Source organism: Labrus mixtus, chromosome 4 (genome assembly GCF_963584025.1).
Source record: "Labrus mixtus chromosome 4, fLabMix1.1, whole genome shotgun sequence".
Classification (NCBI taxonomy): Eukaryota; Metazoa; Chordata; class Actinopteri; order Labriformes; family Labridae; genus Labrus; species Labrus mixtus.
The window spans coordinates 4926856-4951645 of NC_083615.1; the positions used below are offsets into that span (position 1 = coordinate 4926856).

At 40.1% G+C, this 24790-nt stretch overlaps 3 protein-coding genes across 7 annotated transcripts; all 3 read right to left on the bottom strand.

The window, feature by feature from the left end:
• LOC132972433 (high affinity choline transporter 1-like) lies at nt 1-10723 on the bottom strand. Of its 3 annotated transcripts, none has more exons than XM_061035257.1 (9): nt 10581-10723; nt 7177-7366; nt 6943-7056; nt 3176-3331; nt 2916-3064; nt 2418-2567; nt 1993-2146; nt 1460-1677; nt 1-1339 (listed from the first exon to the last, which is right to left on the bottom strand). In XM_061035257.1, exons 2-9 carry the CDS (start codon nt 7358-7360, stop codon nt 824-826), a joined length of 1641 nt encoding a protein of 546 aa, XP_060891240.1. In that variant the 5' UTR covers nt 7361-7366; nt 10581-10723; the 3' UTR covers nt 1-823. The 3 variants fall into 3 exon arrangements, with proteins under 3 accessions (XP_060891240.1, XP_060891239.1, XP_060891238.1); XM_061035256.1 differs by lacking the exon at nt 10581-10723 and adding an exon at nt 10183-10398; XM_061035255.1 differs by lacking the exon at nt 10581-10723 and adding an exon at nt 8982-9120.
• Nucleotides 10724-12540: 1817 nt separating this feature from the next.
• cfap161 (cilia and flagella associated protein 161) lies at nt 12541-16602 on the bottom strand. The gene is made up of 8 exons (XM_061037127.1): nt 16444-16602; nt 15057-15146; nt 14737-14954; nt 14578-14659; nt 14396-14431; nt 14052-14174; nt 13848-13921; nt 12541-12824 (listed from the first exon to the last, which is right to left on the bottom strand). Exons 1-8 carry the CDS (start codon nt 16513-16515, stop codon nt 12581-12583), a joined length of 939 nt encoding a protein of 312 aa, XP_060893110.1. The 5' UTR covers nt 16516-16602; the 3' UTR covers nt 12541-12580.
• A 403-nt stretch (nt 16603-17005) lies between these two features.
• cers3b (ceramide synthase 3b) lies at nt 17006-24735 on the bottom strand. Of its 3 annotated transcripts, none has more exons than XM_061035259.1 (12): nt 24620-24735; nt 24419-24536; nt 22698-22871; nt 22426-22543; nt 21194-21312; nt 21050-21107; nt 20686-20736; nt 20500-20592; nt 20190-20318; nt 17619-17725; nt 17381-17534; nt 17006-17225 (listed from the first exon to the last, which is right to left on the bottom strand). In XM_061035259.1, the coding sequence occupies exons 3-12, from the start codon at nt 22868-22870 to the stop codon at nt 17112-17114; spliced, it is 1116 nt and encodes a 371-aa protein (XP_060891242.1). In that variant the 5' UTR covers nt 22871; nt 24419-24536; nt 24620-24735; the 3' UTR covers nt 17006-17111. The 3 variants fall into 3 exon arrangements, with proteins under 3 accessions (XP_060891242.1, XP_060891243.1, XP_060891241.1); XM_061035260.1 differs by having other exon boundaries at nt 24157-24536; XM_061035258.1 differs by lacking the exon at nt 24620-24735 and having other exon boundaries at nt 24157-24590.
• Between the last annotated feature and the right edge of the window lie 55 nt (nt 24736-24790).

The following is a 24790-nucleotide window of genomic DNA, read 5'->3' on the forward strand; positions in this document are numbered from 1 at the left end:
ATCATTATGCATTATTTGTTTAAATATGTAGTGTTTAGGGCGGCGTGCTTTCTATCTTTGGCAAACAAATGAACACTAACGGATTCTATCTGATCCAAAGATAACACAGAGTTTGTTTCATTTTTTTTTATGAACACTCGCAATCACAAAACAACAAAAAATAGGTATTCTAGTAAATCTATATCTTGATTGACCTTCAACAATGTTACCGTTAAAACATAATAAAATAATGGTAAACACTTTAACTGTCAGCTTTTCTTTAATAAAGGAAAATGCTTCCTCAGAGTCTCAAGACTCGCATTGCTCCGTCCCCTCGGTGCTTAATATATGCAGAGAGGCAAAGGTGCTTCTTAAGAAAGTACGACAATGGTTAATGATTACACAATTAAATAACATCAAGTGGGTTGAGCTTAAGGTACTGAAAAGGTCTGAGTGGATCAACTACATAAAGAAACACTGAAAATGTTTGTGTTAACCATGATTGGAGATTTAGGAGAAAAGGGTTAATAGGATAAGGACTTAGTGGAAAATTGAATTCTGACGTCAAGATCAGAATTTGAGGTTTTTTTTTTAAGGTGGTCTTAATCCTGTTCTGTTAGAAAGAGGTACAACCACTGTGCATCAACTTCCAACTTGAATACCTCTTAACATACTGCTGGTCAGTGATTGGTGCATATAAAGTGTATAATTCAGTATTAATGTGTGGAGAATACAGTACAAGTAGGAGTGCGTGTAAATAGTCTGTGCAGAGAAGGAGGATGGCAGGAATTTGCATAAAAAGGAGTTTGTGTATACTTTGGCTGAGGTTGTACTTAAGTTAACACTATAGTTTTGTATTAAGGATAATGTTCTTTTCCTCCAAAGGAACAGGGACCTTGCCCATCTCTGCCTCTTTATCCTCCTCAAACACCCTCAGTATATCCCAGGACCGAGGGATATACTGGCGACAGAAGGCTAGCCTTACCAGCCAGGACACTGTAATAATACATATCACAGAGGAAACCATGGCCAGAGTCCTGTAAGGGAAGTACTGTGTGATAACACCATCCTCCTCTCTCCAGTCGGGGTACAGGATGAGAGGAGGGATCCCGAGCACTGGCTCCCCGCTCAGCCCGCGCAGCAGCAGTCCCACTATATAACCAGTGATGGCCCCGTAGATGTTAGCGTAGCTGACGTGCAGTACGCAAATGAGCTGCGGGAGGACCATACAGTACAGGAGGTCTCCGCTCAGCAGCCACAAGGCGAACACGCTGTCGTCACCGAAGGCAAGGCCTGTTCCTGCCAGGCCCACCAGCAGCACACTAACACGGATCACCCGCTGCAGCTCCAACTCCGACGCCTGTAAGGAGAAACGATGAAGAGGGGAATAAAAACAGAGTTATTGTGAATAAAGCTGAACTGAACTAAACACACACACACACACTCAGGCACAAACACACACACACACACACACACACACCTGCTTCCTCAAAGTCGTCTTGTATATGTTTTGCGTAAACATAGATGCTGAGGACAGCAGCACAGAGTCCATGGAGGACATTACTGCTGCAGCCACAGAACCAATGCCTAACACTGACAGCCAGCCGGGTGTGAGGTTTTGCAGGGCCAGTGGCAAGATCTTCCCTGCCTCCCCTCGTTCAAAGGGAGGGGGTAGACCATACGCTGTCTGGTTCCAGTCTTAGAAGAAAGGAGAGAAAGAGAGGGTAGCAGGTATAGAGGTAGAGAAAGAGATGGACAGGGTCGAAAAGAAAATAAATAATGGGGGGGGGGGGGGGGGGGAGAAGAAGCTTTTAAGATCATGGTGATGGCATAAAGATCATTTCATAAATAAATTGAGCACTTGGACGCAGGAGGCTGGATGTTTGAAACTGGTAAATGTCCAGATAAAATCAGTATGATATGCTAACCATAACCACACACACATACATATGCAAACAAGACTAAATCTGTCAACTGTTTCTCACTGTGCTGACAGTTTGCAATCATGTGTACCTGCAGAAGCAGCCACCGCTCCAATGACAACAGAGGGGATTCCCATGATAAAAGATGTCCCTGCAGCAACAAAACAGGTGACCTGAGCCTGAGCTGAGGATGACGCAGAGAGGATCCTCTGGTAAAACGCCTGATACGCCAGTCCCCCTAAAGCCTGCAAGAGTCACACATTGGACGCGCAAGATTTATGAGTTAGCAACTTGAGCATGCAGTTTTCCTAAAAGACAATCTAAACCGTAGAGGGATGTGCAAGGTTCATGAAATCTGGAGTTGAATATTGTGGGCTTTGGTTAAATACACATAGCATGTGACGTTAGGCTAAATTTTAACCAGAAATGTTAATGACTACAAAGCTCCAGTGATGATCAACAGGTTTGGCACTTCAATCATCTAACACAGTGACAAAGTAAAATGTGAAACCTAACCAATAAAAGCAGCTCATCCGCCCATTTTCCTGCATCGGCCAGCTCCAGCTCTCCTAACCAGGATTGTCCATTTGACTGGTTGAAGTGGGCTTGGCTTTGTGAGATGTCTGTCACTGCAGGACTTAGCAGCAAAAACGGAATACAGAGCCACTGAAACAGAGACACAAAAAAACAGCTGTTAGAGAAAAACTGAGCAGAAGTAAGTTAGTTAATATTATATTGTGTTTAGATTTGCTAACACTGTGTTTTTTTACTCATATTGTGTGTTTGGACAACCTGCTGCTGTAATGCCACAATTTCCCAGTTTGGGATCAATAAAGTAATTCCAGTCTATAAGTAAAGTCTACTTGATTGCTTCAATACTTATATTTTATTGTTCATTTATTAATCTTGTCTGATTCAGGTCTTCTTATTTCTGTTGACTTCACGTTATAATCGTCTGTGTCACTTCTGTCACTCCCTCTGTATGTCTCTCCATGTGTGCTTCCTGTTTCTTACCAGGCTGACAAAAACAAAGCAAAGCTGGATGATGTCCGTGTATGCAACCGAGTAGAGCCCCCCTAAAAATGTGTAGATGATAGAGACTGCTGCCGAGAGGATGATGGAGAGGGCAGGCGACAGCCCGAGAATTATGCTCATAGTTCCACCTAGAATAGACGGAACAATAAAAAAAAGGTGAGAAATAAGATGGAACATTTGGTATTATAGTGCGTATCTTAAGCTGGTCCATGAAGACTCAGGTGCTACACATTACTCACCCAGAGCAGCAAGGATGCAGGCCACCCACAAAATATCACTGACCAAAGCAGGAAGCAGCAGCGTTGCAGTGAATATGTTGCCATAGCGATGTTGAAATGGGTCCAACATGGTGACATAGCTCTTCGACCTCATTGGTTTGGCGAAAAACAATCCACCTTAAGAAGAAAGAGAGACAAACTTTACATACATTTTAGTTCAACACGCAAAAGATATTATCTCATTTAAAGTTTGATTTGATTTGATTTGATTTGGCTTTGGCTCAGTTGGTAGAGTCATCGCCTCTCAACCGGAAGGTCGAGGGTTCAATCCCCAGCTGGGCAACATGGCTGCCCAGCCATGTTACCAAGGCAACATGTCCGATGTGTCCTTGGGCAAGACGCTTAACCCTGCATTGCTCCCGCTGCTTCGGTGGCGGTGTATGAATGGGATTAGTTACTTCTGATGGATGATATTACATAGCGATCACTACCATCAGGGTGTGAATGGTTGGGTGTGACACGCAGCGTAAAAGTACTTTGAGTAGTCGAAAAGCTCAAGTCCATTTACCGTTTAAAGGATTCACTACTTAGAGAAGAAACTATAAAGAAATATTTGACAACTTTGATAGCTGATGAATAATCTTTACAACAAAAACATTTAAGCCTTAGTTGCTAATTTGAGGAGCTTCTAGCTTGTGTGGATGTTTTTTGTGGCCCCCAGTGGACAAAGCAGTACGTCTTGTCTCTGCTGATCATGTCCTGTACATGTGTAGGAAGTGTTTTCAGCCAAAAATGACATCCTGCTATCTTTTAACAGTCGAGCCTATCACTGTGAATCTTTGCCAAGGAAACTGTAAACCAGTGTGTTACTCCAGTGACTTCGTCGGTCACCTACCCCCGGGCAATATATCACAAATATAACTCGGAACGCACGTTGAGCCTGTGGATGGACGGTTCAGATAGCTGTCATTGTTTGTCTCTGTTCACACAGACTCCAGACTGCAGTGGATTTAATAAACATCTATGATCAAACCTCAGAGTAAGAGAGCAACACAAGTTTTAATGATTAAGTTTCCTGCTTTCATTTTGCGTTTGCACCTCCGTCCATATGCATATCCATATGTCTTTCTCTGGTGCGCATGCGCAGCACCGTTTGAGTAATTGTTATTACAGTCTTAAATATGAGAACTGTACTGTGTTCAATTATGCAATTATTAATAGAGTTGTTTTTTTCTTAAGGGCAAACATATATATTGGGGACCCATTTGATTTCCATGGGACTCCTGTGGGATCAGCACCACTGTTACAGACTAAATCAAGCGGGAAATTCTGAAATGATCTGTAAGTGCGGATATGTACTGTAGGCAGTCAGAAAGGAGGAAAAATGATATTTAAAAACACCTGACTGCTGCCCATCTTCATCAGTTAGTAACTTGATCTATATTCTACGGCCTACATCTGTGTCTGTGAGTCATTATTAGTCATGGCTAGTGACTAATACATAGACTAGAAGTTTCTGCTGCTAATGCTGCGATGATTGTGCAAGTCACTGTGTCATTTCTCTCCTTCACATAGCAAACAAACACATTAGTACTAAACACACAAATTCAATAAAAGACAAAAAGACTTTATATTGTGTTGAAAGAAAAAGAATCAGCAGTACTGTAAATGTTTATCTGTTCATTCTGATGCATTACGTCTTGTCAATCGATTGATCACCTGCCTTTTTGTCCCTTTCAGCGCACCGTAGTAAAAACCACCACAGTGATGGAAAATGACGCCACTGCGGGTTTTCAGAGGCTCATTTTTTGTATAAAAAGAACTCCAGTTGACAAGACAGAAGTAATTTGCACCTCGTGTCAAACAGAATTAAAATGTCCCCTAAGTACTTCAAGCTTCAGCTACCGCCTGCAAGAAAAGCACAGACTGCAGGGGGAGCTAGTCAGACTGATGTCAGAGGGGGAACTGGATTACCAAAGCAGGTGTAGTGCTGAGAACTGCATGCACCTCGTGGGGACTTGCACCTCTTGTTGTAATAACATCTCCAGCAATTTAAAGTTGAAAAAAGTATAACCATTCTTTCCAGGGGGGGTAGATCAGTGACTAGAAATGATCTGAAGTTTAGTGTTAATAAACGTGTCCCGTCTCCCAAGTGGACATGGTCTCCTTATCTTTCACAAAACGAGTAGTAATCTTAAAAGAAAAAGATTTTCAGTACTATTACATTACAATCCTGTTTGTGTGGCTGCAAAGAGATGTTGAAGGCACTACTGGTTCAGTAAGAGTTTAGTCCTGATGTATCTGCCTGAAAAATGCCATTTTGAGTCAGAATCTCTGAAAAGCTGATGCTGAAGATGTTGCACATGTACTTCTTCTATGTGAGTGAATAATAATTTCTAAGAATAATAAAAAAAAGGCTCATTGCCAGTTGAAATTATAAACAATCCTTTGTGTCTTAACAGAGTTGGTGGTAACGACTGCACAGTTCATTTAATCAGGGGTTACATGGTTTCAGGGATGTCGACACCTGCATGTAGGGTCAAACTTTCTTCCACACATATGGATTAAGTCTGGACATCATGGGACTGGCTGATCTTGTCTGCTCACTCCAAGGAGTATGCAGAGTAAAGAACGACGGAAAAAAATGGTATCCAATTAGACACTTCGGAACTTAACAAAAAAAATTGGAAATATAGCTGCCTTGTCCCCTTCCAGCTCATCATCTCTCTGGGGAGAGCATTGAACTAGGTCAGTATGAAAGCGGGTATTGGAGGAGAGAGGAAGGTTTGACAGCTCCTCTCCACAATCAGACTAATAACAGCAAATTGCACTAAGCTGCAGAGCTTAATGTGCAGGTTTGAAGCTGTAATATCATTACCGTGATATCCTTAGTGAATCAGATCAAACAGAACCGATTTTCTTTATTCTGCATCTAGTCCAGTGCACAATTGGATTGATAAAGCCGGATAACACCCTGAAAGATAAGTTGCATGAAAGTGTAACATAATGTGTTTCTCTTTAAATGGGCTCTGATAAAGGATTTTGTTAGACTGTAGTTTGTAAAATCGCTGCTGTGTAGTTTATTTTTTTCAAGCCGACCAGTATTTCATTTTTACTTCATTTTTTTTTTTTCTTTTTAAGATTTATTTTTGGGCTTTTTGTGCCTTTAATGTAGAGATAGGTTAGTGGATAGAGCTGGAAATCAGAGAGAGAGAGAGTAGGGAATGACATGCGGGAAAGGAGCCACAGGATTCGAACCTGGGCCGCCCGCTTGGAGGACTACAGCCTCCATACATGGGGAGCGTGCAGTTATCAGCGCCCCAATTTTTTTACCCTTTAATTTATTTATCTTGTAATAAAATATAAAAGACATATTAACGTGTCCCCCATAACACCCACCATTGCCTTTACATACTTTTCAAATGACCTCAATCCTGGTGAAAGCCTTGAGCTGTTCGCACACACAGGACTTCTCCTGTCTGCCAGAAATCTGAACTTTTTAGATTTCATTTCCGCTTCTCTCTGATTATGTATCAGTGACCTCGACCAGGTCACTGCAAGCTCTTTGTGAAAATGACATGCGTTTTTTAGTGATCTACGCATTGTAAGTTGTTTCTGAATTACTTCCAGTGTCATCTTGGTCAAGCTGTTTTTGAAGATAAACAAAAGCACAAGTGAAGTATCACATCCTTCGTTGCTTCAGTATATGAAGCTTAAAAAAAAAAAACAACCCTCAGGTGCTGCTACCAACACAAAACAGAAAAGGACATTTTGTTGTAGCTACTTACCCAGGACAAAATTGATAAGATATGCTGGAGGCCCCAACGCCCAGATGAGACCTTGAGTAGGAGAATAAACAGCCTCAGCAGTTCCCATAATGTAACCTCCACCAACCCAAGTGGCTGTAAGACAAGCACAGCAAATAATCCAGTTCAAACTCAAGACAGGGAGGATTAGTCACTCACAATAATGTACACCAATGAAGTACTGAATGACACACAAAAGTAATAAAATAGTTCAACCTGTCATGGTGAAAACCCCGACCAGGACGTTGATGTTGCGGCCACCCACCATGGTTACTTCGCTCTTGCTGCCGGTACATGTTTTCTCCACTTGCCTTGACTTTCGAGATGCCCAAATCCCAATTACCAGGATGACAATGTAAAAAAACACCACCGCCACCAGTCCAGGGACATCCACTGCCATGATTGTCTAGTGACACAATGCAAAGTCCAAATATTACACCAAAATGTAACATAAAAAAAACACAATATGTACTCTTGAATATATAGCTGCCGTTTGTTAAGATGGAGTCAGACTGACATTTTTAAGTTGTGAAACAATCCCCAATGTCTCAATTTAACCTTGACAAGCCGTGGATGGGCACTGCAGTCCTGCCCCACTTATCTGGTACACAGGGATGCTCAACAAAGACAAACATTATGCACCCAAGACCACTGGATAATCTTTGGGAATTGTGATTATGGCAACCTTGGTGTTGTCTAGTTTCTTCAGTAAAAAAACACATTTCATCTTTGGCTGCAGTATTTTTCCACAAGGACAAAGTGTTTCTCAACCAAGATCTTTTTTTTCCCCCTCAGTAAGGTTACAGCATGCTTGTGCTGGGGGAAAAAAAATGTTTTATGTATGACACATTAAAGGCTTGTTAATGAATTGTCATTTTCCTGGGAGATGCTATGCAATCTAGTGCTGATTGTAGGGCATAAGTGTAAAGACTGGTATTTTATTCTAAAGGTTTACCAGCTGTATATTTTTAGAAGACTCCCAGGAAAGAACTGCATTTAAACAAAGGTCAGGAAATCATAGTGGAGCGGTTATCTTTGGGAAATGTTTACAAAATGTAAACAGTTTAAGAATAATGTTTGTATTCTGAGTTTTTGTAACTTTGTTTAGGTTGTTCAGATCGTCTGCTGAGGAAATGAAGTGGTATTGCAGTGATGTATTTGATGCTTGGTAGCCAGTTTATTGTTAGATTGTTTAGGACAAAGTACTTAAGATTTACTTTTATTGATCCCTTGTGGGGAAATTTCAGTTTTTGCACTCTGTAGTTGTGCAACACACACATAGGCTGAAGTATACACACACATGCACACAAACAGGATTCTATGGACGTGCATTAATGGAGTGATGTCAGAGTGATGGAGCGGCCCACAGTGGGCGCTCCTGAGCGGAGAGGGGGTTTGGTGCCTTGTTCAAGCAGTGCTCAGGAAGTGAACTGGCACCTCTCCGGCTACAAGACCAACTTGTTTGGTCCGCACCGGGACTTGAACCGGCGACCCTCCGGTTCCCAACCGAAGTCCCTACAGACTGAGCTACTGCTGCTGGTTGTTTAAAGTAGGTAAGCTTCAGAATCAGAAACAGAATCATTACAGTTGCTCTAACACACAATATAGAAGTAGGAATATAGTTATGCGCAATCGAGATAGAAATAAAATAAGGAATGTAAATACGATATAAAGCAATAAGTAGAAAAAATACTGAGGACAATAAGGAATATTTTCCTCACTGGACACTTAGCTTAACAGATATGTATTATTGGTAGGTATTTTTTAAATCCATGACAAAATCTTTTTATTTGAGGGTGGCTTTACACCACTGGAGTTTTTATTATTGAAGTCTGCTCAATATGCTTGTTAGAGTCATTTTAAATATGTTCTATTGTGAAAAAAAAAAAAAAAAGTTATTATAACTTTGGCATAAAGCAATATGTTACAGATCGAGAAAACTAAGAGCAGGACCCAGATGCAGAATTATCAAAAACTATTTATTCCTGAAACAAAAAAAGAAAAAGCAAACAAAAACTTACTTCAAAAAAATCCAACAAGAGAAGGAGCCACGGGTAAACTGACATACAACATACACACCGACAAACGACAATGAACTGACACAGAGGGGAAGAAACACAGAGACTAAATGGACATAGGTGAGACTAACAAGACACAGGTGAGTGACAATCAACATGGAGGGAAACACACAGAGGCAGGAATACAATACAAGAAACACTGAGGACAACTACAAAACTAAATCATGAAACACTGAAGACACACAGAACTCAAGAATGAAACAAAACACACGAGAACATAAAAGAAACACTAAACTCTGAAATACAAAACTAAATAAGACCAAATCATGACACAATATGTTTAACACTAAATGTATTCATGCCTAGTTTAAAGATTTATACCACCTCACTTATCAGATTAGATATCTAACTAACCCCTATACGTACAACCTGTGTTATCCAATAATGTGTAACCATATCCTCTCCAAAAAAACACATTATATTTGATACCAAAACCTTAGTCTATGGCCTAAACACGTATTTAGTAAGTAGCATATTATATTGCCTTTCCCCTCAGTGTACAGACACAATGCATGTTAACGGTACAGCTCATCTTGTCCTCTATTGGGAAAAAAAAAAAAAAGCGTGCCTCCTCTGAAATCACCAGACTAGCGTTTTTTTTAATCCTTCCAAGTCAAAATGAAAAAAACGTCCAAAACCCGAGGGAGTCTTTCCAGATGATTTGTCTATTAGCTGGATCTATGAGAATATGTGTCTATTTCTGGTTTAATGTCGCTTTTACTGATAGATCACGTTACGATCATTACATGACAATAGGGGATCTGATTTGAAGAAACACCAGACGCGTCTTAGATTAATAATGATAATAATTAAGAGGAAGCCTTCATTACATTGATGTGCTATCTATACAGTTATCGATACACGATATTGAATTATTGTTTTACATGTGTATCCAATTTATGATATAAACGCTCGTTCTCACAGGCTGAAATTACACCGCAGCCACATTAAGCTTTGTTACATAGATACAATACATGTAGGCCTATACATAGCTACATAGATACAATACAGCATATTTACACCACCACTGCAATTCACTTATATAAATCCATGTTTTGACAATAAAAATGGGTATGGCGTTTCATACTCATCGAAAACATCGAATTCAAATTGTCTTCGTATTTTTTTTTTTTAGCTTACTAACCTTTGTGTAGAATCGGGGTCTCGTCCGCGCATCTGCTGCCTCCACCAAGGCGTTTGTATTGTTAAAGCCTCGGCCGCTCAATTATTCTCTATTGTCACCTTCTGAAACGTGACACCTGGAGGGGTTGCGTTCAACGGCGTCACAAACCGTGACAACGTTTTAACAAGGGGTCACTGTGCTATCAAATAACCGATTTAAACTCGGTTGGTCGTCTCCCACTTGTTCTTATTTGGATCAAGAAATCGAAAGCGTAAAGGATGCGTTTCGCACAATTTGATTAAAACAGCTGGTTCAAAAATCGTTGCAAAACAGTTTTAGCAGCAACACTTTGTCTTGAACGCAACCTGGAAAATAGACTCTAATAAACCACAGCGTTATCTATGGTGCAGTGCTTTTACCTGTAAAAAGACACACGTGGTTTTCGCTTAAACTTGATGTACAAAATGTAGGCTAGTGTCCACTTTAAGACGTCTTCTGTAACATGTCTTCCACCCACTCTGTTGTAACCAATGTGCCCGAAACGTAAAACCACCAGCAGCACAGACCCGGGCAACCTTGAAGGCTGTGTGGAGTAGGTGTAAAGGGTTGAAAAATGTGTTTTGTCTTAAGCTAAAAAACAAAGGTTATTAAAAGGTTAAAAACGGATCACAAGATTCAAGGTTCAAAGCCATTGGGACATTGTAAAAGTTAATTATAGTGAAAATGCAGTTCATTGCTAAAATAACAAGTTAAATGAGTTATATATATTGGGGGTCTCTTTACATAGGCTATACTTTTCAGACCCTTTCCCACGACAATGTGATTCAGGCACGTGTTAAAAATGTTGATATAGAGTAATATAAAGGTTGGATCGCTCACGCAGAATTATACAGTAGGCTTACACACAGTGGCGGTTCTAGACCACTTTTACTGAGGGGGCCAAACAGGGGCCAGTCGTTTTGTCAGAGGGGAACATTAAAGGTCCCATATTATGCTTTTTCTGGTTTTATATGCCCTTTAGTGTGTTTTCCATGTTTAGGCACATCTATGTGCAAAAATTCAAAGTCCGCGGAAACGTTCTGCGGCGTCATTGTCAGTGTGAGATCACTGATCTAAGCCCATTGGCTCGTTGTGGCAAGCCCTGCAGCTCATGTTGAAATTTCCGAGAAGCGTGCTGAGCAACTGACCAATAACGACAGAGCGGATCGGCAGACCAATCAGAGCAGACTTGGTCCACGTGGGGTCTAACAGTGAGGGCTCAGCAGAGCGCAGCTGACGGACTGAGGGCACAGTCACACTGGGTCACGTGCTGTACCTGCTGTACCCAAGCACGACTAGAACCGCCCATGCTTACACACAAAGCATCTTCACAGCTGACACAAGTTGCACAGGAAACCGGACTCTTGATTTGTTATGTGATAATCATTTTTGTCTCAAAGTCATTGAACACACATTTTCATGACTACAACTAAGTTTGCCCACATTAAGTAAAATTATACATTATTAGTTACTGGGACTATCAGACAACTTCAGGCAGTAGCAAAACCACCAATTGTATGTTTTGTAAGGGTAGGCTTATTGTTACTTATGAATGCAGCCTCTATTTTAACAGTAACATATTGCTTGTGTGATATTACTTTCCTCGGGTAGCTTACATTGTCCAATGAATCCTAGTTCTTACATCACAGAAACATTTGCTATTGGCTACCTGCTATCACATGAGGGAGAGACGATGTACAATGAATTTTCACTTTATTTCAGCAATGGGAAGACTGGGTATCCGTGAAACCTTTAAATTCAAAAGCAAATGCAAACGTCCAAAACAAATGCAATGGCTGAAACACACTGCAAATGAAACAAAGATGTGGCAAAAAGCTGACAATGCATTTGCTTTTTGAATTTGTGTTTCTGAATTTGCTCTGCGTTTTTCAGTTGTTTCAGCCTTTGCCGACCGCTTGCACATGTTGGCCACCGTATTGAGTACACTTAAAAGATGAGAGGATAACATCAACTGCAGCAGATAAGGATGGTTTGAACACTTTTTTTTCTATTTTTACCAAGTCTGAATTTACTACAGAGCACATACTTAATTTCTTTACTTTTCAAGATCTTAATTCAAATATCTTAAAGGGGATTTCCAAATCCAGGGCGGATTGGCCAAACTGTTCTACTTTGTCATACATCATTTGGTTTCTTACGCTATTGCCTAACTAGAATAAAGAAAGAGTCCTCTCCTTTGTTTAAAGAAACATATCAAATGCTTCTTTCTACAGAACCTCCTGGTGGTTCGCTGGCTAATGTGTATCTTGTAACCTTAACGGCCTGGTTGGAGTCCAGTCTGCAATCTCTTAGCAATAAAGGAGAAAAAAACCCAGCCTCCAAAAAAAACCAACAGCTTTATTTAAAGACAAATAGATGTTTATAATGTGGTGTTGTCCTTTTCGTTAGAGCATGTGTGTTGGTTGTGTTGGATTTTAGATGTCAGGGTTTTGCGTGTCTGAGTCTCCTGGTTATTGGCCGCTGACAGCGGGTGGTTGAGAAGTAAAAGTCCACTCCCTGCAGGGTCAGAGGTGCACAGTATCCAGTGGTTGCTGTCCTTTTCCGCTTTGTGAGAGTCCAAGAATGTGTGAGCTGTAACCTCATACTCTTTACCGAATGCTGTCCTGCAGAGACACAACTGTTACCTACAGATCAACAGTGACGTGACTTCGAGCTGCCATATTGGAGCTCTTTATTTTTGACTATTGGATGCTTGTTTTGTTTTTTTCTTTTAAATTTTATTGAACCAGGAAAACCTCATTAAGATTCAGATCTCATTTACAAGAGTGTCCTGGCCCAGACAGGCAGCAGTATACATTTAACAGGTAACAGACATAAAAGGGCTGACTGCAACAACAAAAAAAGCTAAACTGGACTATGACAACACAAGTGAAACTGCATGGAGTGTTTTCTGCCATTTCTTCACAGGAAATAGAACTTTTTAAATTAAGATCCATCAGGTTTTTGTTTTGAGTGTGTGTTAGTACGAATTTTCATGAAATTCATTCATTTTGGTAACTTTGTGAAATGTACTATTTAACTCTGTCTTCCACCTGTTAGCACTCCTATTGTGGGTCTCTGAAGCTGTAACCTTATATGGGTGAAACACCTAAATTGTAGCAGATCTTTATTTGTGAAGGAACCAACCATATGTTGTCAACAACTGTTTGCTAGACAAAGAGTGTACATCTGTTATGAATACAAATCAGTGTCATCTCATCTTTATTGTTTTATAGTGATGTACCCAAATAGAAAGGGATTTGTGGGCTGCACCTTTTAACAGAATATAAGCAGCACCGTGAACACTGTTACTTTATCAGAGATTTGTAAGCATGTGTGTTCCGTAAAGTTGTCTGACCTCGGCCGATTAAATGGTCTGACATGTCAGTGTGAGCTGAACTGAAAAACCTCATAAAGCTTTTCCCTTCCCAGTCAGCTGACCTACACACATATTGTTGTTCTTCTCTCTCTTTCATTTTCATATCACATATTTCACTAAATGTATTCTGATCTTTTCAAATGGACCTCCAAGCTGAAATGTAGGCAGCAACACAAAGCAAATGTACCTTTCATGCACTTCATAAAAACACAGAATCCTAATCTTCTCAGGCGTGGGATATGTTTGATAGGAAAAAATAGAAAATTACCAGAGGACTTGATCACCCAGAGCTGCAAGTGCCTTGTTTGTCTTGCAGTGTTTTATAATCACCTTCTGATTAGCCTGTAAAAAACAACAACTTACTTAAAGATTATGTGGAGATTCTAGATGCAATTAAGATGAGGGACAACAGAAAAATCTGATGTTGCAAAAGGTAGAGCAGCAAACCATAAATGAAACAGTAAAAACTTACAGGGACACGTTGACCCTCGTATTCAAGCCTCTCCTGGGGGTCAAAGTGTGCTACCTTCCACCATGAAAGAAAGGAACAGCCTTCATCCAAGTTTACTTCTTGTAGACGGGAGTTCTTTGCACACTAGACCAAACATCACGATAATGTGAGATTGACAACAAAAGAAATCCTTGTAAAAAAAAAAAAAAGGTCAAGCATCTCAGCAGTATTCTTGTTTAACTTAAGATGTGCTTGAAAACTTTTCCACATTTCCGCAATGGAAGATGTCTCATCACAGTCGAAGGTCGTTAGCAGAATGTACTCTCCTTGATGGTCGTAATAATTCATATTAAAACTTGATCTACCTTTTGAAAACTTTGCAGGTCGCTCATCAGGTAAAGCTGGGAACAGAAAGGAAGAGAAAAACATACACGCACAAAGTGATACGCACAGTTCAAAGTGAATATTTGCTATCTAAAGTCGACACTATCTTAAGAAGCTTTGTAACAAAGGAGTCAAGCGGCGTCTAAGGTGACTATTCTCTTACCCCTCTGGCAAAGCCACATGTTGTTTTCAGGGCAAAACTTTGCTCGTAATCCAGAGCCGACCCATCAGGACTGCCATCCACACTGTGGTTACACGGGCAGAGTTACAAATGTGCTGAATGGAAGACGTTTGGGTGATTTTCAGTGTCTTTGTTTTTTACCTGGTAATGATGAAGGCAGTGCGCGTGCAGGCCTGAATGTCTCTTCCTGCACTGACTCCACAAGGGGCTTTAATGCCAGGGAAAGGAGTTTTGGTCATACTATTAATGTCTGCATTAATGCTTATTGCGCTACACTCCCTGTTTTCTCCTCCTGGATTCACCAACACCACGACATCCCCAAAGTGCAACGATCCGTCCGTTGTCACAGAGAGATCAATCTAGGACAAACACAATCAGCGTTATTGTTTCCATATCTTTCACTGTTATGATTGTTATTGCTGCTGTTAACGGTGTCCTCAGTTAGCTTGAAGTCATTTTACCGGACTCAGCATGTTCTGTTTGAGGAAGTCTTCCTTCTGGTAGAAAAGTTCACCCCTTTCTTTTTCCTCCAGATACTCTTTCTTCTCATCCTGAAAAAGAAGTTAGCATATAGGTCTACAATGTTGTCTTCTGTCCCCACCACATCACTGTACTCTAAGTCAGGGGTTCCCAAACTATTCAGCCCATGATCCCCAAATGAAGGGTGCCACAGAGACTGGGGACCACCCAAAGTCCCTTGAGCTGGTTAAGGCATACAATGTAGAGCACAGCCACGCACATGCATTAATAGGCCTATCAAAACACTGGTAACACAAAAGAACAACACAAAAGAATACAACAGCCTTAAAAACTCTACAATTATTTCATACAGTGATTTATTTATTGTCTTATCTTTTTGAATGAAGAGCAGCAGACACCTACATTGTTGCCGTCATGTGCAAACTTACATTTGAAGTATTTTTCCACAGTCATTTTAATTTCAGTTCTCTTAATGATCGGGTTATATTTGGAACTGAACTCCTTTTTGTGCCTATTTTTATCCTTTATACAATTTTATATGATTTCAAATTTGATTATTTTGTTGTGTGCTAGGAAGGCACCTTGCAACCCCTTCATGACCCTCCGTGGGTCCTGACCCCCACATTGGGAAGCACTTCTGTAACTAATGTAAAGTTTAAAAAAATTGTTCCTTGATATACAGTATTTAGAGAAAAATATAATAAATATTGTACAATCTGCCATTTTGATCTTTGTTACAGGATGGCTCCAGTGTCTTACAATTGCAATTCAATGCATAAAGCTTTGCACCTCCTGAGTGGGTCAGTGCCTCAGACATCAAACTGCAAAGTGGCTTTTGGTGTATTAGGCTATATTACTATAATTCTGAAGGAGATTCAGCTAAAAATTGAATATTTAACTTACAGTTAAACTATATCCTCAATTAAGAGTAGGCTATGGCAATGCCAGACAACATGAAAAGATATTTCAACTGATCCAACCTCAAGAAATGAACAATTGATTATGAGGTCATCATTCAGTCAGCTCTTTGCTTTAAACTCTTTGTGAGCTATAGCAGCAGTATGAGGTAGCCTATGTTTTGTACGCCCTTCTCTTCAGGCTGCCACATAGGGAAACACATGTTACTTTATTTTTATGTTAATAACCAGAAAAGATCAGACTGTAACACTCGGTCTGGAGTGCTTATGAGTTAGGCAACATCAAAATCGACCCCCTTGTTATAATCAAATAGATTTCAGTGAATGCTTTCATTTGACGTTTTGCATGTTAACATATTGACGCCTTAATGTGAAAACAGGTCGATTATGTTGAATAAAAATTGGATAAATTACTAAAAGATATGATGGATGTTTTTTTTTTGTAACAAACCTCTCTTAAGCGCAGCTCCTCATACCAGTTTCCAGTTTTCACGTTTCCGCGATAAGACATCACATGAGACATTATGAACTCATGCAGGCTACTGATTAATGAACGATGATAATGGATACTTTCTGTCTGCGACCTGTGGAGTGCAGCGTAAAAGCGTAGTTTGTATTATGGGTTTCCATGGTAACTGGAAAGAAGCCGTCTCAAGTAGCCGACTGTGAATTCTCGCCGGTTGTCGCGAGATGGCACACTTCTTCAGACGAGCAGTACGAACACAGTCTTCAATACTTTGTGTTTTCTTCGATTTTACATCAAACTAATCCACCAAAAAAAAACACATGGTAGCACATTTCAATACATAGGTACTTAAAAGTTATCCATGACAATATCATTATCATCCTCAAAAACATGCTTAAATGCAAAAAAAAAAAAAAGAAATAAAATATAATGTTTTCAATTGGAAGAAGAATAACAAAGTTAGTAGTTAAGTAGCCTATAGCACAGAGTTTAGTGACTTTCAGGAACCATGCGGCTTCATATAAGTTTATGTAAAAATCTTTAACACTTTCCTAAATCTTTGCTCAAGTGTGTGTTTTTGTATTAGCTCAGAGAAACATAAATTCAGTCCATGTGTCTTCCATCACTGTGTCTCTTTCTGGTTTTTTTGTGTGTCAGTGGCCATTGGCCCGGCCTCTGACTCCGGAGCCATTTTTGTGACTCATTTTTGTATTTCTTTCCTCAGGTGAGTCATCCTCATCTTCATCACTCCTGTCATCGCCTTCCAGCTGAAGGATGGAGCCGTGCCACAGAGAAGAGAGAAGAGAGATTTGGGTGAAAAAAACAACAACAACAACAACAACAACATCTTAGTTGTAGAATTTGCACAGTTTTCCGTGAATCTCTTTCCTTGTGCAGGAATCAACAACACATAAATACACACCTTGCTGAAGATACACTTGTAAAACATCCGTGAAATCAAAACAGCCCAGTAGAAGTGGAGTATTTGAAGAACACACAACATCACATTGAAGAAGTAGTAGCCAAAGAAGGGCGCAAACAGCTCGACAGGGTACACCCATGTACAGTGGATCAGCCTGTTGAGAATATCAAACACATCAAATCTCATCAGAGACCCTTATCTTGCATCATGCTGCATCTGTCAATTTTCACACACTTACCAGAATGGAAATATGACAAGTCTGGTCGTCATAAAGAGAAGTGTGAACACCACAAACATGGCATTAGCAGTCTGGTGCCACTTGGCGTAGTTTAATACTTTGGCACCCTGTGAGATAAAAAACAGGGGGACAAAAATCAGATTCAGATTTTTGTTTATAATAAATATTTCAGCTCGCATATAAAATCATGTGAGGCATACTTGGTGGTGATGTTGAGTTTGAATGATAAAATAATTCCCTGTAACAATTTCCTCTGCCACTACAAGAGGGTAATACTCAAACACTTAATAGACTGCAGGCTATAATCTGTTGATTCAATCCTGTGTTAAACGACCCTCTTAAAGAGCAGTTTGCAGATTGGAGATCTAACTGAATCAATATGTAAGACAATAGTTTAGAAAATATATTTCAACAAAATATCTGAATTACTTCTCTACAGTGACTTCTGGCATTCAGTTTGAGCATCAAATACAGACAACCGGATGTAATATAACTCCCAACATTATCAACGAGGATCTAAATGCCTGTCTTGTCAATGAAGAGGAATTTGTATTTGTTTATATGCAAGCTTTAAATCGTTAGCCTGCTCGGTACCAGAGGGTCCAGGAACAGGTCGGGATTGTGGAGAAATAATGGCCACAGCAGAGAAATTGAGTTGTGATGTGACAGAAATCAGGGGGAAACTGGGCAGGTTGTCGTAGTGATTGACCAGTTAGCTAGGGATCTCTAAAGCTGTGTTCTGTTCATGTGACAATTTTGTTCAGTTTTGTTATCACGTATCAATGAGTAGAACTAATCATGATGAGTGATGAGTTAATAATGAGCAAGTGTGAGCGTGTATCACTTCATATTACCATCTTTAACGGTAAATCTGTACTGCGTTTTACAGTGCAAAAAAATAGAACATAAATAGACATGTGCAATCTGTCGAGAACACTATTCAAACCTGCACATTTTCTTTATTTATATCTGTAAATATTGTTCATGTATTCAATTCCCTGTGCTTGTGCATAGCTTATTATTCTTCAGATACTCTCACTCGGTACTTATTGCTTATTCTATTATTTATATTTTCATTCATATTCTATATACTGTATATATTTCTATATTTCCTACTGCTATATTGTGTGTAAGAGCAACTGTAATTACCACATTTCCCCGTGGACTTAATAAAGTATGATTCAGACTCTGACCTGTGTTGTTATCACACAGATCAATGTTAAACGTCTGTGTGCTCATTGCGCTGCATTATTTTATCTCCTCCTAGCCTTCAGATAACAGTCACATCCCCTGATCAGCATGTGGTGACGCACTTCATGCATTTTTATGGGTTCTGTACATAGATATGGGACATATATAATTATGGACGTAGTATGCCAAACTGACAAGTCCACATTATACCTCCTCCTTTCCTCTATATACCATCTGTATCTTCACTACACTACGTTGTAACCTCTCAAAAACTGCTCGTTGATTAAAGTATTACCTGTGCACTCAGCCTCCCTCCCGAGTGCGGGATCTGATTCTTAAATTAAATGCAGTCTCTTACTGAATAAATACAGACTTTATATTTACTGTGTAGCTGTACACACACAGCTGTAAAGCATTAAGTACATCTTCACCTGGTGGAATTAAAATGAGAAGTTTAAAACTAAAGATTTTTACGACCCTAAATCAGTCAAATATGACTATTACCTCATGCAGAGAGATGGGGGAGGGGGGGGGGGGATGTGAGAGAGACAGAAAAGAGTAAGAGCAATGACAGTTTCCTGATAAACTTACTACTGTAAGTTGAGGTAAGGCACAGTCAGATGTGATTTAATATAATGTGATATTGATAAAAAACAAAACCTTTCCTCTAAATGTATCATGTAAAAAATACAAACTGAAGTTTTGGCCTTGTCAACAGCCATGTTTCCAACATGTTTAATATTAATATTGTAAGAAATGTAACCTGCAAGTTGCCCTCTAATTATTGCTTCTATGTTGCAGTCTCAATACAATGCAATATTGATATTGAATAGTTGTGATCTATAGACTATCTGCAAATATGAGTGTAAATGTAAATATGACGAGGTCTTCTTCAATGTATTTCAAGTGCAAGAATGAGAAAACAAATATCATTCATGTTTAGTTTGGCCAGTCAGCAATCCTTTACTAACGTTCACTTCAGTTTTCAAATGTAAATCGGTGCATACATCGACAGAAGGAAAGGGATGAGTACATGTATTTTTCCCTTTTTGTAATTTGAGCTGTTTAAATCTCTTCTGTTACAATTTAAGCGATCATTCAGACAACTTGGTTACTGACACAAATACTTTGACATATTTGAACCCTTAGTGTAATACTAAGTATTATATTTTCTTTGAAGATAAATTAAAGTGCTTTGCAGTCTTGAAATTACTTTTCAATGCAGTTTTAACTGTGTGTGTAGACGTCAGTGTATGACTGTATTGTCATTCTGATGCTGCAGGACTGTGACACGTCTAAATCGGTTTTCCTCTAATTGTACAAAGGCCTAAAGTACGACAATAGATATCAGAGTGCACCAGCTCTGATTTAATCTCTGACCTCGAGCAGTATGTCAGCTGAGTCATGAAGCGCCATCACGAGGGTTCCAACACGGATGTAGTTGGAGATCCAGGAGAAGCTCAGAAGAGTCAGTGTGGCTATATGATGAATCACCTGCTCTTTGAAGTCCTGCACACAGACACACAACAGATAAACATGTTTGCATATGACATAATAAGAATCCTAAATAAATGCATCTTTTAAAGTTAAAATGCATGCATAGATGTTGCTTTAATATTGATCTTTGGTACATTGTGGATATAATATAAATACCTGCAGTAAGTGCACATGCAAATATCTATATGCTCACCTTCCGTTTCACATCAAATGTGAGGCTGAGGAGCAGAGAGAGGTAGAAGCCCATTTCCAGGAGGTAATACCAGTACTGGGATTGCAGCATGGACTGTATGGGAATATAACGCACACCTATAGATGTCTATCACACTACAGACTGTACTACTGTACAGGCCATGCTAGTAGCAACAGAAACCCATACCTGTTTAGGAAAGCCAGCCCAAACCTCCCTCAGATTATAAAGCCAGGGTTTCTGCAGCCAACAAAAACAAAGAGGGGAGGATTTAGAGGGCAGCCTTTAAAAGATGAACTACAAGGGTAAATGTTGCCCACGAGCTCATGCATGTGTGTCTGCCAGAGTGTGAGGAAAAAACCCTGGAGCACACGCTTGACACAGTGAAACCAGAGCAGCGCATCCACATAGGGACACAGAGACAACACAAGGACAGAGAAATGTCCCACAGCAGCAAAAATGAACACTCAACAATGGGAAATTTGTCCTGCACAAAATTCATGTTCCTGTTATTAAACTGAAAAAAAACAACAAAAAAAACAAATGTACTTACATCATAGAGAGCCCAGACTCCGTAGACAAATGCAAAAAAATAAAAGACACATCTCCAACTGTTGACAGACGAGAACAATGACGTCACATATTTCAACATATCAGTATTTAATCAGACATATGAATGCACAAAGCACACACACACCTGGCCTCACAGAACCTCTTGCGAAGCCCTGGACGCTGCTGGTTCCTCCTCCTCCTGAACCAGATATGAACTCTCCCTTCTGGCAAACTGGTCTTCTTACAAAGAGCCCTCACATCAGCCTGAGGCACGAGGGAAACAATCCAATTATCATATTCTGTGCATTTAGTCTACACTCTGACGAGCAGTATGATGATTTACTGAGCATCTCATTTCAGCGACAAACTTCAAGAAGCCTTTTTGATTTGACCGATGTATCCGAAATACTAACTTTTACTCATTTCCAAGCTTATGTTCAAGGATAAAGGAGGACTTTCTTAAAGGCGTCTGCAACATTGGTTTGCATTTATTATGCTGTGGATAAAGCAGTAACCCTAATCTTTTTGCTGATCTTGTTCTGCGCATGTGTAAATCGGGCTTTCTGATAAAAATCCCATCCTACTTTCTTTAAATGGTCAATCATTAACGTTTGCTGTGAAAAGTGTGAACAAAGGCTGTTTTGACAGCTTGCTCTATCTCACCTACCAAGCAACAGCATTTACGAGCATTAAAAGTGACTATATATAAATGTTAAATCTTCTCGCTGATGGTCTCGCTTTAATTTGTGGGTCATATAGAGGCTGATTAAAGGATTTCTGTCTGTTTCATAACCAGCAAAAAAAAACTACCCACAGGAGCTTTAATTAAGTAGTGTGCCCTCTTTTTGGGAGCGGCAGTAGCTCAGTCTGTAGGGACTTGTGTTGGGAATCGGAAGGTCATCAGGTTCAAGTCCCGGCATGGACCAAATCCGGAAATTGGCCTGGTAGCTGGAGAGGTGCATGTACACCTCCTGAGCACTGCCGAGGTGCCCCTGAGCAAGGCACCCAACCACCCACACCAGCTCAGGAGCACCCACTGTGGGCAGCCCCCTCATTAGTGCATGTCCATAGGACCCTGTTTGTGCATGTGTGTGTATTTCGGCCTATGTTTGTGTAGCATGTTCACAAGACAGAGTGTAAAAACAAATTTCCCCTCGTGGGATCAATAAAGTATAAATTAAATTATTTTGTTAACCTGATATATTTAAAATGTCTATAAATAGCCCCAAAGGTGTTTGTTGATACTTTGACTTTTGCTTTAGATCAGCTTTTTCTTGGATAACCCAACACACTCAATGTTGTGGATGAATACTATATATTGTGATATTCGACTATCTTTTCTTTTTTTAGTAATTGAAATGGCCCCTTTGAATTTACCTGTGATGGAACCCGTGTTTGGCTGCAGAAGAAACTTTCCAGGATGTGGTTTGGTTCTGCTTTAAGTCGGACCTTGTCCTTGATTCCCCAAGCATTAGCCAGTGGTGTGGCCAGAAACCTTCAAGCGTTACATTAAAACGTGTGTCAGTGTTTCATATTGTGTAAATACACACAACAGGAGTGTCCTGGTTTATTGCTTCACTCAGCCTGTGTTCTGAAACCAGACTCGCTGACATACAGGCACATTTTCCTCACAGACTGCACACTCTCACCTCTCGAACAGGTATCTGACGAGGAGCAGGCAGAGGGCGCAGGGCACCGCGGCATAAAGCTGAGAGGCTTTAGCGTAGACACGACCTTCACTGTCCTCCAGATTAGCCCAGGAGACGTTCCCGGGCAGCCACAGACGCTCCCACCATAGCCAGTCACTGACTGTCTGCAACATTCTGATTGGAGGGTACACCCAGGGGCAATAAAACACTCAATCAGACAGTCATGAAGCAAGACATGAAGTTTCAGGGTCAGGCTTTAAAATGAAATCTTTTTTTTCAATTCTAACGTGTAATTTGTAAAAGAAGATAGTGACGTCTGTGTAGGCTTTCCTGAAAACCTGCTGCAGCTGAGAACTTTGACCTTTTATTTGTCTTTTACTTCATTTATTGATCTGTTAATATATTAAGTATTTTGGTTTGTTTTAATTCTTAGTTTACAGCATTCTTTTCTCCCTCTCTCTCTCGTGTTATTTATTTATTTTGTAAAGCACTTTCTGTGACATTTACTTGTATAACTAAGGCTTTATAAATAACGTCTGATTGATTGATTCAATTATTTATGGATAGGTGTAACTTCAGAAGCGAAGAAGTTACGCAAGATTTGTCATTTTTTTCCTACATGTTGGTTCATTTTTGCCTTGAATGTATAATATGCATTTAGGACTCCGGATATGGTTTAGATCAAATATATTTGTTAAAGTGGAAAGCACAAAGTAGAGCCAATGCAGAGCTCATAGAGTGTAACTCTAATAAATGAACACTGTAAAAACAGACTGGCAAGAATTTCAAGACAAAAATGCACCACTACTTATTTTGTCTTGAATCTTCACTTGTGATTTGCCACTACCTCCTACTGGTCACTTGCCAGTAGAACCACTGTATTTACCACACCGTGTGAACTGGCCTGCAGTAATGGAAGAAGTGAGTCATTTGGAGATGGAGAACAACAATAGATATCAAAGGGCAAGAAAGATAAAGAAGGGTGAGGACCAAGATTAGAGAGAAGTAAATCCCTTCCTCTCGTGGACTCTGCCCACAACAGAATAGATAAAAAGAGAACATTTTATCTGAGCAGTTGAAAAGCAACGTTTAAAATTTGCGCTCGAAACTGTCTCAACAAATCGACACATACAGATTAATTCAATGAGATATTAGGGTGTCCCTGATACTTAATGCGAGTTAAGCCAGCATGGGAAGGCGAGCATACATACCTGCAGGCAGACAGACCTGTGTCCTCTTGACAAGTTACAACATAAGAGAGGGGAGCTGAGCAGATGCAGACAGTGTGTGACAAATGTCCAAAGAAAGCAAAGTCTTTAAAAAGTGGAAAAAATCTGAATATCTAAAAATCTTAAATTTTCTTTAAGTGTCCCGGTATTTGAATTTATGGTCAATAGATGCACATCAGTAACAGAATACTGTCAATACTGTACACACTCACACAGAATCACATACTCACCTTCAGTTAGTCAAGCTGCCACGGACCTGTCTATGTGAAGCCAGTCTGTTAATCATACAGTTTATGTAAAACACCTATCCCTCATCAGATAGAATATGTTATCACTCTCAGCTAAGACCTCTGGGAAAGTTTGAATAAAGCAAATATTGACTCATGAGCTAATGCTTTCCCTAATGTGCTTCATATTTGTGTGAGGCGACAGGCTCCAGTGAGGAAGTCGTTTTTTTTTTTTTTTTTTGAGCATGTGTGTGTGGTCGCTCACCTGGTTTGAAAGATCAGGATCCTTTCCTCCCACTCGGTCTGCTCGTGTGATCACACCCTGTTGCTTCCAGCAGGTCCTTCAAGGAGAGGTGAGCTCAGCACTGGAAAGTACTCTCATGCTGTGGGAGCGTTCAGTATTCTCAGTTGTAACGGTAAACTACTGCAGTCATTAGCGTGTGCAATTGTTTGCATATACCCTCACCTGCAAGAATTCCCTAGGAATGCTGGGAAGCCCCCCACAAAGGCCCCATTCAGTGGTGGAGCAGGAGGGGAGGGAGGAGGAGCCAGGGCAGGTTATGGACGGAGGAGAAAAAGGGAACTTGTTCACGCAACAGAGAGAATAAAACATCACTCTGTGTTGACTCCTACTCTG